Below are 13,489 nucleotides of genomic sequence, written 5' to 3'. Positions count from 1 at the left end.
CGTGGCTCAGACATTGTACGTGAAGTACGAGCCGACGGCTAAAGAACTCTACAAGAACTATGAGCCAGTAGCTGAGAAATACGTGGTGTCCACTTGGCGTTCGTTGAACAAAACTCCCCGTGTTTCCTCAAGTGGCTCAGATAGCCGTCCCAGTCGGCGTGTATGTGCTTGAGAAGTATAACTACGTAGTTGTCTACTCCGCGGAGAAAGGTTATGTGGTGGCTCAGTAATTTGCCGTTGGTTCCGATTGATAAGATTGCGAAGGTGTTTGAAGATGGTGAGAATGAGGCAACGGTTAATCAAAGTGTTGAGGTCGAGACATGAGTGGTGTTTGTGTAACAAATTGTGATAATCGTTCGCTTTTGGTGGTGTGGTAACTTTTGTCTTTGTGTTTTATGGTTAAGTTTGATATGATATAAGTAGGTGGCTCTGTATAAAGTTTTCATTTAGGTAATCGTATTTGTTTGCATCTCTCTCTCTCTCTTTTAACATTTAAAAAAAAGGAAAATCTCATTTAATAGTGAAGTAGGTAACAAATCCGTCACATTGCGGTGGGACAACGGGTGCATTCGGTTGGTATCGGCATTGAAGAAGCTTATTAAGGGCCAGAGTTGTGTAGTAATGCAAATTAACCCCCCCCCCCCTCCCGCTCCCGAAATTTTATACACATAGTGTAAATTTACATATTTTCGGCTGAAAATTTGAGCCTAGCCTCCCTCTTTTGTGAAATTTTCATACAATTTGAGTCCCTTTTGACGTTTTCATTCAAGCTTTGCTAATGGGTGCCGGTTAGTTTATAACCATCACTAAATCTGAAAGCAAATCTATAAACGTCTAAAGTAGTATCGGCGCACTATAGCTTGTGATTTACATAGGCGTGGGTTAAGCGATACTGAGTATAAGTATACAATTTATAGACTTTTAAATTCCATTCTTGTAATTTGTGTAAGAAAAAGATATTTTGGAATTTGTGACACTGGGCCACCAAGTTTGGCAGATGTATACCAACTCTTATTTACAGCCACTAGAGTTCAACTAGACAAAATATCACTGGGCCCAGGTCTTTTAATCAAATTTGTGGTTGTCATTTAGCTACTATTATTTATAGTTCGTAGATTCATCATTTTGACATTTAGCTTTATTCTTTCACTTTCACTAAAGAAAAGAAGATAAAATAATATAATAGAATATCAACACACTATATGCTCCTTTTGAAATGAGGGTGGAACTTTGGGTCGAGACACTTTACTAGTGAGAGGTTTGGCTCACTATCATCAATTTATATAGGAGATATGAGAGATGACTCTAGCTTGCCAGGGTTTGAGTCCTGATCTCACCCGTTTGACGGGCGTGGGGGTCGGGTTTTATCCGGGGAATCCCTCAATAGGTGGACCGCTAGGGGCTCCGTCCATCCGGACTCATGGCCGGCTCGGGCTACCTTTAGCCATTGGGGGCCGCGTACGGAGTACCTGGCGTTACTTAGTTGGTCGTTCCAAAAACAACTAAAAGGGTGGAACTTTGGGATGAGATTGGGATGGTACCGGTACTGACCGGTACCCCCGAAAATCTTGATCCCGAAATTTGGAAATTGTTGGTACCCAGGTACCGAAAAGTTCGGTTCGGTACCGGTATTTCGTGAAAAATTCGGGAAACACCAGTACCGTACTGATACCGAAAACTCAATACTTGATACCGATTCGGTACCAATGGTTCCAAATCGGTATCGAATTCGGTACCTGTACCAATCGGTACCCGTACCGAAAACACTCATCCCTAATGAAACTATAGAGGATTTTGATGGTTTTTCGGTGTTTGGTGTTTGGGATTACTTCTTTTAGTCTATTTATAATTTATTAAAAAGTTAATAAAGGTGTTTGAGATTATTTATTATGTGAGAGCCAAATTTGATAAGTTATAAACTTCTACTTATTGTTATAAGTCATAAAGAGATAAAAATAAGGAATCCCAAACACCCCCTATGTACTGTATATAGTTTTGGTTTTAAGTGATAATACATTTTTGTTGTTCTAGTTCCTTCGTATTGAATTTGGAATTAGAAGAAATTTAATTTGGAATCTGAACATTCCAATTGGAATTAGAATTGGAAGGAATTGAAATCCAATTCCATTCTTGATGAGTTCGTTTGAGAAATGAATTGCAATCTATTGTCACAAATGAATTGGAATCTTTTTTTTAACGAGGATAATGGCGGAAACATTTTAGTTTTATTTTTATATTTTGAGCTATGAATTTTTTATTATTTTTTTGAATTTTTTAGGGGTTTCTATTAAGATCAAAAACCCCTCAAAAAAATATTCAAAAAAATAATAAAAAATTCATAACTCAAAATATAAATCAAAAACCAAAAATAAAAAAATAAAAAAACTAAAATGTTTTATTCGTTGTCTTCGTAAAAAAAACTCGAGAAAAGATTCCAATGAATTTCCTTGAAATCCTCAATATTTTGGAAGGATTTGGAATCCCTTTGTTTAAAGGAATTTGAAGGAATTGAATTCCAATTCCAATTCTAATTCTTTGACAACTGAACACACCATTTTGGATTCCCACGAATTAAGATTCTAATTCCAACAAAACGAACACGTCATGACATGGGATTTTAATTCCAATTTCTTTGAATTCCCACGAATTCTGTGAAACGAATGCACCCTTAGAGTTAATAGAGTGTCACGTGGCTGCATATTTTTCTTAGGAAAATGATTGCATAGAGGAACTCCCGACTATCGAATAATCTTACTGAAACCCTTCCAAATGATGAGTAGGTGGATTGTTAGTGTTCATTACATGTCACTCATAAAATCGAACCATCATACTTCTTGAAGCGTTTTGCTACTAATTGAAATGGACAGTTAGTTTTTTTTGGTTCCATAACGTCTAAATATCGCTACTCTCTTGTATTCGTCCCACTATGAGACTTGAGAAAAACTTTGTTACATGAGCTGTAACGTTTTCGTTTGATCTTTGGGTTAGTATAACGACACCAATCTCACGGTCTCTGGTTTTCACCCAATTATATCAAGACCTCTAGTGACGTGAGCACCTAGAATAGTACATGTGTTAACAATAGTAGAGTTGGACAATACTGATATACACACAAAATATTACACCCGAGCGAGGAAAACGCTGATATACTGCTAAAAGAATCAAAACTTGCTATTAAATATTTATTGTCAAAACCAACATCGTTGCCTAGTTTTTGATTGAAACTGATAATATGGTGTTGAAATCAATCCAATGAAACAATAACTGAATAAATAAAATGAATTTATAGTCTTATGCATAGTTGCCTAGTTTTTGATGGAATATTATGCCGTGTTAAATAATTGACAGAACTTTGTATTGTATCAAATAATTGGCCAGCAAGTATACCGAAGTAAACCTTGACCGGCACGCAAAACTATGCGCTCGATCATACGACTCTTATGTCTATAAGAGTCGTATAATGCACGATGCCATCAGGCCTAATATACCTACACATTTTTCAGGTTGGCAAAGCATATACGAGTAGTAAATTTATGTTATAGTTATGACTTATGAGGATATTAATAATACACAACTAATTAAACTACTATAAATTCATTACCATGTACTAAACATTTTGTCTTTAATGTGATAAATTATCTTATTAAGTTGTTCATGGTTATCACATGAGAGCCATGCCATTACATTTGTTACTCACCCACTCGTTCAACTTATGTTATACTTGTCCATGGTTACCATCTAAGCGCTACATCATTAGTGTGTGCTCACTCGACACATCACCCTCAAACCCACCCTTTGACGTATCATAACACATGCTCTTATGTTTATTAAATGTAACTTGATACATCGAGACAGAAGTTTAATGTTTACCAATATATTTTTGCTGGTTGACTTGTTAATAACAAATAGTTTATATAAAATAATAAAAATCGAAACTTAACTCCTTACTTAGTTAAAAGAAAACATATTATGAAGATATAGGAGTGTTTACGTTTTGAACTATTGATACAAGACATAAACAACCAAACATCATGGTTTTAGTATGTTTTTTTGTTTTGCTACGGGTTTGACTCGTTTGGCTTCTTTGTGGATTTTTATAAAACATAAATTTGTCAAAAGATTAATGCATTTGTAGAATAAATATGAAAAATAAATAGCATGAAGAATTAATAATAAAAAATAGTAGTTACAACCTTACAACATTTATGTATGGCTAAAAGATTCAACTGACATATATTATATATAGTTGTTACAAGTTACAACCTTACAACATTCTTCATCACTTATGAAACATGGTACGCCAATACTTACGAGTGAAATCAAAGACCATATACCTCAATTCTCTCATAAAACCAAAATACGCAGTCCTCCACTTGTTGTTGACTATCAAAGGAGTTACAACAACCCAAAAGCCAACAATGAATTCAGAAACCGTGCTGATAATCAATCCCCAATCAACTTTGTGTGATACGTTTGTTTCTTCTTTGTGGTTAGCATCTGGCACAACAACTGCACAAGTTTTAGTGAGCGGCTTTCCGCAGAGTTTGTTGTTAAAGAAGCTAGATTCATTGAAACTTTGAAGTTGTGTGCTTGTTGGGACTCTTCCAGAAAAATTATTGTAGGACACGTTGAAACTACTCAAGAAACTCATGCTTGACAAGCTGACGGGAAGTTCTCCAAAAAGATGATTAAAAGACACGTCAAATGATTCAAGTGATTTCATATCTCCAAAGTTCTTAGGGATACTCCCTGTAAGTTGATTTCTTGATAAGTTCAAAGTTTGTAACGCTTTGAGGGCCATTAGCTCACTTGGGATATACCCAGATAAATTGTTACTCGAAAGGTCCATACTCAGCACAAGCCCGAGGATGGTGCTGTATATGTCTTCTCGTCCATTTTTCACCAATGAAACACTACTAAGAACGTCCGTGTCTTCATATTGTACATAAATGAATCTATCAGTTGAAGTATCTTCTTTGCCAGAGAGAACGGCGAAATTGCTGAAGCATCTAGGTATATTTCCTGATAAATTATTATGAGCCAAGTCCAAGATCTGAATACTAGTAACATAACAAAGCTCACGAGCTATATTTCTGTGAAAATTGTTTGATCTGAGGTTCAGAATTCTCAAATCCGAGAGTTTTGTCCCAAACCATGTTGGAATTCTACCAACAAATTTGTTTTTTGCAAGTAAAAGGATCGATAATTTCGTCAAGTTCTTTAGAGAAGATGGTAATCTTCCAAAAAGCTTGTTGTTACACATGTTCAATGATCTCAATGAAGATAAAAATCCTAGAGTTCTTGGAATCTCACCAGACAAATTATTGTTCTCCAAGTTTAAGAACTCCAAACTCAGGTACTTCTCCCAACACTGATTAGGAATGACACCAGATAGAGAATTATTAGCAACATTAAGACCCTCAATCTCTTTTCCGCCATACGGACATATGAAATGGTGTAACAATCCCACAAATGAGTTTGATGATAGATCCACAAAAAACGCTAATGAACTATTTGAGAGTGCAGGTAATTGTCCACTGAACTTGTTATGACTTAGGTCGAGTATAGCAAGTGTTCTCGGGATGCCAAGCAACGTTCCTTGAATATGATTTTGTGACATATCTAGATATGCTAGATTGGGAAATAATCCCAAAATGAAAGAGGTATAGTTGATGAAATTGTTGTATTTCTCATCTCTAAAAGTATCAAATCGTTTTGTTGTAGCAACCACATTGGAAATTGAGGCCCAATATCCCAATGACTTAAATACAAGACCTCCAAGTGGAAATGAGGATTCCAGTTTGCTAGGCTTGGTCTAAGGATCAAGTTATTGCCAGATCCTTTTAGGTATTTCAATTTGCTAAGTCTGGCAAAGTGAACATCAGTCACAACACCAGTCAACAAGTTATAAGAAATATCTAGAAAATTCAGATTTGAAAGCAGACCCAGACTACTTGGAAGGCTACCATTCAGTCGGTTATTTGAAACACACAATGTCTCCAACGATGACAATCCTCCGATTGAGAATGGAATTTGACCAGAAATAAGATTCTTGTCAAGATCTAAATACTTCAGAAAAGATAGTCGTCCTATGGAATCTGGAATTGTGCCAACAATACGATTGTCTTGAAGTTGAAGGGACAAAAGATTTATCAATTGGTCAAGTTGGTAGGGCAGATGACTAGAAAGTCTCGAGGATTCGATGAATATTGACTCCAAGCTAGGTGATTTGCACTCAAAAAAACTTTCAAGAAGAAATGACATGCTGATATGTTCAAACCTAGAACCTGACAAATCAATATCTCTCAAATTACAAAGGTTACCAAGTGATTTTGGTATTGTCTTTATAAGTTGATTATGTGACACATCAAGGCTAAGAAGAGACGTCAAGTTATGAAGGGAATTAAGAACCAAACTTGCAACACCACAACCACTAATATCTAATGAGATAAGATTACTACTAGATAACCCTTTTAATATAGACGAAGAATTCATGAAATAGTTTCCAGACACATGAAGCACCTCGAGAGATGTCATGTTATGGAAGCCTTCACTACCACTAGGAATTGGACCGTGGAAACCGCACCAACTTAAATCTAATGAAACTAGACTGGTTATACTAAAAATCCACCTTGGCACTAAACTATTACTGAAATAGTTTTGGGAAAGATCAAGCACGGAAAGGGTTGTGAGATTAAGACTAGCAACATACGGGTGCATAAGCCTGAGTTTACTATCAGACAGATGTAATTCAACCAAAGAAGGAAGGTTATTGATCACCTGAAGCCAATTGATTGCTTTGCTAAGGTCTACGCCACTCATATCCAGGTGATGCAAGAAACGGAGACCCGACAACCATTGTATACTCTTCATGCTAATTGAATATGGATATTCACCATATTCATCCATTTCATCATATCCATAAAAACAACTTTCATAAAAATTTCCAAGACTGAGGATGCGTAATTCCGATAAATTACCAAGCTGAGTAGGGGTTGCTCCTCCAAATCTAGAACATGAGAGGTTGAGATACCTCAAGTTTCTAAGAGATCCTAGAAATCTGGGAACTTGCTTTCTTCCAAAGTCATAGTAGCTCAAGTCTAAATGTTTTAGTTGCTTCAAATTCAGTAGGGATGGTGTTGATGCATAAATGTCAGTAGTTCATATGTCTAATGTCTGTAATCGAGTCTGTAATATTGTTTGTGTATTTGTTTGTTAAAGCGAAGTTGTTGACAAGTTCGCTTAGGCGAACTTGTTAACCAAGCGAAGTTGTTGACAAGTTCGCCTAGGCGAACTTGTTGAACAAGCGAAGTTATGGACAACTTCGCCTGAGGCGAAATTGTCGTGTATTTATATAGGCTACGGGTTTTCTGTTTAGGGGTTGATTGAGTAGTTCAAGTTACGTGTAATTCAGTGAGTCGAGTGACGTGAGGTCGAGAGTCTGTAAGTATCACGGTTTGAGTTATTAATATAACGTGTGTTTGTTCGTATCGTATTCGTGTGTTTCGTGTGATTGTATTCTACGTCCGTAACGATCTACACAGGGATTCCGCACCTGTGTATATCGGGATATCTCGTGTGATCCATCAAGGGAACCTACAATTGGTATCAGAGCTTTTCCTCGATTGTGTGGTTCGGGATATTCACGCGGGTGTAGAATTCGTCCCATTTCGGGTATTCACGGGACGAGTTTGTGGTGTTTTTGCTCATTCTAGCCTCCTACCAGTGTGTTTAAGCCTTTAAACCGTCAAAAACGTCGTTAAAATCCGATTTTTAGATCTGCAGAAAGTTTAAGTTCGTCAGGCGAAGTTGCTGTTCATCAGGCGAAGTTGCCGTCAGGATACGTAGGGTTTCAGTGAAGATATAAGGAGAAGCGAAGTTATTTACAACTTCGCCTACCTCCTCAACTTCGCCTAACTCAGCGAAGTTCTCATCAACTTCGCCTAGCTCAGCGAAGTTCTCATCAAGTTCGCCTACTCTCTAAGTTCGCTTACCCTAAGCGAAGTTATTCTTAACTTCGCCCAGTCACGCGAATTTAAGAAGAATCCAGCGAAGTTATTACTTAAGCGAAGTTATCCTTAACTTCGCCTACAGTACTGTTCAGAGGAAATTTCTTAACTTCGCCTTTTCAGAATTTTTCGGGTTTCTTAGTCTTCAAGAAGGATGTCGTCGATCAACATTTCGGAGCTTGTAAAGATGGAAGTTGAAGCGGGGTCAGCTACAAAGGCCCCAAGGTTGCTGAAGGGAACCGATTTTGTCGCGTGGAAAGATCGGTTCATACAATACGTTAAGTACCAGGATGCAAAAATGTGGGTATGCATCCAAGATGGATATATTCCACCAGTCATGGAGTATGAGGGTCGAGACCAAATCAAGAAATACAGTAAAATGGAAGAGGAGGAGAAAAAGATGTATGAAGCCGAGAGCAAGGCTCATGCTGCAATCACAATGGCTCTTCCACAGGAGATCCTCCATACGTTCAGAAAGTATACATCAGCTAGAGAGCTTTGGGAAGCTCTTGAGAACAGATTTGAGGGGAATATAGGTATTCGGGCTTCAAAGATAAAGTTGCTCAAAACTCAATTTTCAGTCTTTAAGTACTTAAAGAACGAATCTCTTGATGATATTATCACTCGATATTATCATCTAATGACTGAATTGAGTAAATACTCCATTTCCTACCGAGAAGAAGAGATTGTGGAAAAGCTTCTCGATGCCCTCCCACCAAAATGGGAGATGTATACTGTACTGATGAGGGAAGACAAGGACTTCCCTACTTATGATCTTGAAACCACTGTCAACAAGCTCAGAACTTTTGAGCTTAATATGGTAAGAAAAGAAACATCTATGGATCAGGTTCAAGATCCAGGCATGTACGGTGCTAAAGTAAACTCCAATTCAAGTTCAAAGACTGATTCTGCCGCCTACTACTCGAAGAGCGAGTCGGGTGCCAAGTCTTCACAGGAGGGGCATGTGTCAGTAAACTCAAATGGGGATGTTTGCTTTGTTGCGGGTGGATCAAGTGGTACTCAACAGACAGCAAGCAAGAGTAGTGGATCTTCAAGTTCCTCAAGCAATAATTACTCTAAGATGCCAATGAGCGTCAAATCTGCTGAAGAGCAGTTTGGCCTCTATGCTTCATTTATTGCTTCATATGAAAACTATATTCAAGGAAAGGTGGTTGATCCAGCGATGCTAGATGAAGACTATGACCAGATCGATGCTGATGATCTGGAGGAAATGGATTTACAATGGCAGATGGCCATGATAGTGAGGAGAGTGAAGAAGTTTATGAGAAAGACGGGGAGAAAGTTTATTGGTGGCAGGCCAGGGTTCGACAAGTCTAAGGTGAGGTGCTATAACTGTCAACAAAACGGGCACTTTGCCAAAGAATGCAGAAACGAGCGAGTTGAACGTGGTCATGGCCGGTCTGCACAGCACACTGGGAGTAGTAACGAAGTCAATGCCATGATGTCCAGAGAAGCAGGTGAATACAACTGGAACCTGCATTCGAATGAAACTAGTGAACAGGCAAATATGGCTAAGGTTGAGAATGAAGAACGTGAGAAGACTACCGGAGAAGAGAAAGCTACTGGTAAGGAAAAAGCTTTCATTACAGATAACAAGGATCAACTCTCCGAGGTAAGTTCTAAATCTATTTGTACTAAATGTGAGAATTTGTCTGAGCAACTTGCTACCATAACTGATCAGTATGTTCGTTTAGATGCTGAATTTAAAACTCTTAAAGAAGATCATCACTTTATGAAAGCAAGAGAAAACAGTTACAAAGTTAAAATAAAAGCGTGTGAAAAAGATGTTAAAAGCTTAAAAACAAAACTTGCTGAAAAAATTGAAGTAATTGATCTAAGTTATGAGGTTTTAGAAGAAAAGACTAAACTGATTGCTGAACGAGAAAAGCAGATTGCTGACCACCAGGTGAAAGTGGTGGAACTGAACCGAAAACTTGAACAGTTCAGAAATTCCTCAGCTATTCTTGATCACCTTGTTAGTGATCAAGGTACCTCTACAAAGAGAGGAGGAATTGGTTATCACGAGGTTCCACCACCTTATAACCACAATTACACTTTTAACCCTAGTGTTCAGAAATCTGTTGATTTTGAAGTTCCTCAGACGGTTCCAATCAAGGTTACGAGTAAAGAACCAAGTGTTAGTAGTGGCGAAGCGAGTTCGCCTGATTCAAGTGAGAAAATTTCTGTTACGAGTCCAGTCTCATCAGATTCGGATAAGTTGTCCGAATCGGGTAAGACAAAAGAGAAGGTAGTGTTACCCACTGGTGGAGAAAAAGATAAAACTTATAAAAAGAGTACTCCACTCAACTCGTACGTCCCACCTTATGTGAGACGAACGGCCAGTAACACAGCCTCAACATCCAAAACAACCTTTGAAAAGAAAATGGAGTATAGGTGTTGTTTTAGGTGTAATAAGTTAGGACATCTTGTTGCAGATTGCCCTCTGACACCGAAATTCAGAGGTGTGAGGCCTATTAAAACTGAGAATAAGCCTAATGGTAATTTTAATACTACTAAAAATGAAAACCCTTCCAAGTTCCGAAATGTAACTAATTCAGGTTTTCACAGAAACAAACCTCAGTTTAACAAGGCTAATAACCAAACCACAAGATATAATACTTTCAATATACATAGGTTTGGAAGGCCTCACACTCAATTTCCAAGGAGATTTCCTAATAGGACTGACAGGAATTATCCAGATGCTAACTTTGGAAAGCAGAAGTACGGGATGTATAGATCCAAGACCAATTGGTCTTGGGTCCCTAGATTCTAATCCTTTGCTTTATTGTGCAGGAACAGTTGAACAGGGCTGCCCACAGTCTTTGGATTGTAGATAGCGGCCGTTCCCGGCACATGACGGGTAACAAATACTTGTTGCACGACTTAAAACCTGTTCAAGGAGCGAGAGTTAGCTTTGCTGGTGAAAGTGGAGGAAGAATTACTGGAAGAGGAACGGTGTCCAATGGGAAAATAACTCTTGAGAATGTGAACTTTGTAGAAGAGTTGAAGCACAATCTGCTGAGTGTGTCGCAGATTTGTGATAAGGAGTACACTGTTCATTTCACGAAGAATGAGGCGATCGTGTTGAAGCCTGGTTTTCAGATACCAGACGAGTGGATAGTGATGAAAGCTCCACGTGATACAAATACTTATGTGATGGATATGAGGTCTACTGAAATGACCACGGGAGAATCATTTTTAATGACGAAAGCAAGCGAATCAGAATCCGAATTGTGGCACAGGAGGATGGGGCACATTCATCTTCGGAAGATGAACCACATTGTCAGGAATGGACTTGTGATGGGCGTTCCCTTGAAAAGTTTTAACTTTGAACACAAATGTATAGCATGCAAGAAGGGAAAGCAACACAAGAAATCCCATCTCACCAAGAAGGTCAACTCTATTGCCAGTACTCTAGAACTGCTTCACATGGATCTCTTCGGTCCCGTGAATGTAAAAAGTCTAGGAGGTACTTCTTACTGCTTGGTGATCACTGATGACTACTCGCGATATTCGTGGGTATATTTTCTGAAATCGAAAGATGAGACGGCTCAAATGGTGAAGAATTTGATTACCAAAGTTGAGAACGTCATGAGTAAAACAGTTAAGTTCATCAGGAGTGACAATGGAACGGAGTTTAAGAATTTTGAAATGGAGATCTTCTGTCTTCAGAAAGGAATTGAACATCAATACAGCGCTCCGTATACTCCGCAACAGAATGGAGTGGCTGAAAGGAAGAACCGAACTTTAATTGAAGGAGCCAGAACTATGCTGGCAGATTCGAAGCTTCCTGTGATGTTCTGGGCTGAAGCAGTTGCTACAGCCTGCTATGTTCTGAATAGAGTGTTAACCGTTAAGAGACTTGGTAAAGCGTGTTACGAGCTTATGCATGGAAGGAAGCCCAACTTGAGTGGTCTTGAACCATTCGGGTCCCCTTGTTCGATCTTGAAGACAAATTCTAAATTTGGGGAAGTAGCCGATGAAGGAATCTTAGTCGGTTATGTTGTTGGTACTCCCAACAGACGTGTCTTCAATACTTCGACCTGCAAGGTGGAGGTGGTGTGTAAAACCGACATCACAAGTTACCAACCGCCAAAACCTAGCAATGGACCTGCTGAGCTTTTCGACTATGTTAAGCTTTTTAAGTCATTTAACGTACCGGATTTGGAAATCTCTGAAGAAGAAGAAAGAGCTGCGACGAAGATGATACTTGATGAGGAAGAAAATCTATTGCAAAGACAGCTGATTGATAAATGTCAACCTTCCTCATCAAACACTATCGGTACCCCTGCTGCCTCAACTGAAGAAGAATTTATCAATCCTTTTCACTCTCAGCCAGAAACAACCATTGACGAGATCTCTTCTAATTTGGAAGATAATTTGCATGTCGGTTCTGTTCCGACCACGAGAATTCATAAAGATCACCCTTTGGATAATGTGATTGGTGATGTGTCCTCAGGTGTACAAACGAGAAGTAGCTTGAATGAACACACCTGTGTTTATACAAGCATTAAGGAGACAGGAATAATCAATGAATGCCTGTATACCTGCTTTATAAGCCAGATTGAACCGAAGAATTATCAAATGGCTTTAAAGGACAACTCGTGGGTCGAGGCCATGCAAGAAGAGTTGGCTCAATTCGAGAAGATGGAAGTTTGGACTTTGGTGGAAAAACCAAAGAATGTGCATGCGATAGGCACAAAATGGGTGTTCAAGTGCAAGAGAGATGATAAGGGGATCATTATAAGAAACAAGGCGAGGCTAGTCGTTAAAGGTTTTAATCAACAAGAGGGGATTGATTATAACGAAGTGTTCGCTCCTGTCGCTAGGTTGGAAGCCATAAGATTGTTTTTAGCGTTTGCTGCTTATGAAAAGATGAAGGTGTTTCAGCTAGATGTGAAGAGTGCGTTTTTGAATGGGAAAGTTGATGAGGTTGTGTATGTTGAGCAACCTCCGGGTTTTCCTGACCCAGACTATCCAGATCATGTGTACAGGTTGAGCAAGGCGTTGTATGGATTACATCAGGCACCTCGTGCATGGTATTCAACTTTATCGGATTACTTGCTCGAGAATGGTTTTGAAAGAGGGAAAATTGATAGCACGTTGTTCTTCAAAAGAGATGGAAGCGACTTCCTGCTGGTACAAGTCTACGTGGATGACATTATATTGCTGCATCAAAAGTCTCCATGTGTCAGGAGTTTGAAGCCGTCATGAAGAAAAGGTTTGAAATGAGTGCTATGGGTGAACTAACTTTCTTTCTAGGATTGCAGGTTGATCAGAAGAAGGACGGGATGTTCATTCATCAGACGAAGTATGTCTCATGATGTGCTCAAGCGCTTCAAGATGGAGGACAGTTCTCCATATGATACTCCAATCTGCGTCAATCACAAATTGGGTGCTGAAGTAGACGGTGATGCAGATGTGGACCCAACTCAATATCGGGCAATAATAGGTTCTTT

General features: G+C 38.8%; 2 protein-coding genes across 2 annotated transcripts; both read right to left on the bottom strand.

Moving 5' to 3' along the window:
• Positions 1–4,279: 4,279 nt before the first annotated feature.
• Positions 4,280–5,620, bottom strand: LOC143532715 (receptor-like protein EIX2). Its single transcript, XM_077027688.1, has one exon. The coding sequence runs from the start codon at positions 5,618–5,620 to the stop codon at positions 4,280–4,282; it is 1,341 nt and encodes a 446-aa protein (XP_076883803.1).
• Positions 5,621–5,631: 11 nt separating this feature from the next.
• On the bottom strand, positions 5,632–6,909 carry LOC143532713 (uncharacterized). Its single transcript, XM_077027687.1, has one exon. It carries the CDS (start codon positions 6,907–6,909, stop codon positions 5,632–5,634), a length of 1,278 nt encoding a protein of 425 aa, XP_076883802.1.
• Between the last annotated feature and the right edge of the window lie 6,580 nt (positions 6,910–13,489).

Source organism: Bidens hawaiensis, unplaced genomic scaffold (genome assembly GCF_021521415.1).
Source record: "Bidens hawaiensis isolate Kalapana, Puna unplaced genomic scaffold, B.hawaiensis_p1.1 tig00009541_1, whole genome shotgun sequence".
In the NCBI taxonomy this organism is placed as follows: domain Eukaryota; kingdom Viridiplantae; phylum Streptophyta; class Magnoliopsida; order Asterales; family Asteraceae; genus Bidens; species Bidens hawaiensis.
Note: the sequence above shows the minus strand (reverse complement) of the source record. Positions and strands in the feature narration are given on the sequence as shown.

Bases quoted from the DNA above. Each gene is read 5' to 3' on its own strand.
- LOC143532715 (XM_077027688.1), bottom strand. From the start codon at position 5,620: ATGTCACAAAATCATATTCAAGGAACGTTGCTTGGCATCCCGAGAACA.
- LOC143532713 (XM_077027687.1), bottom strand. From the start codon at position 6,909: ATGGATGAATATGGTGAATATCCATATTCAATTAGCATGAAGAGTATA.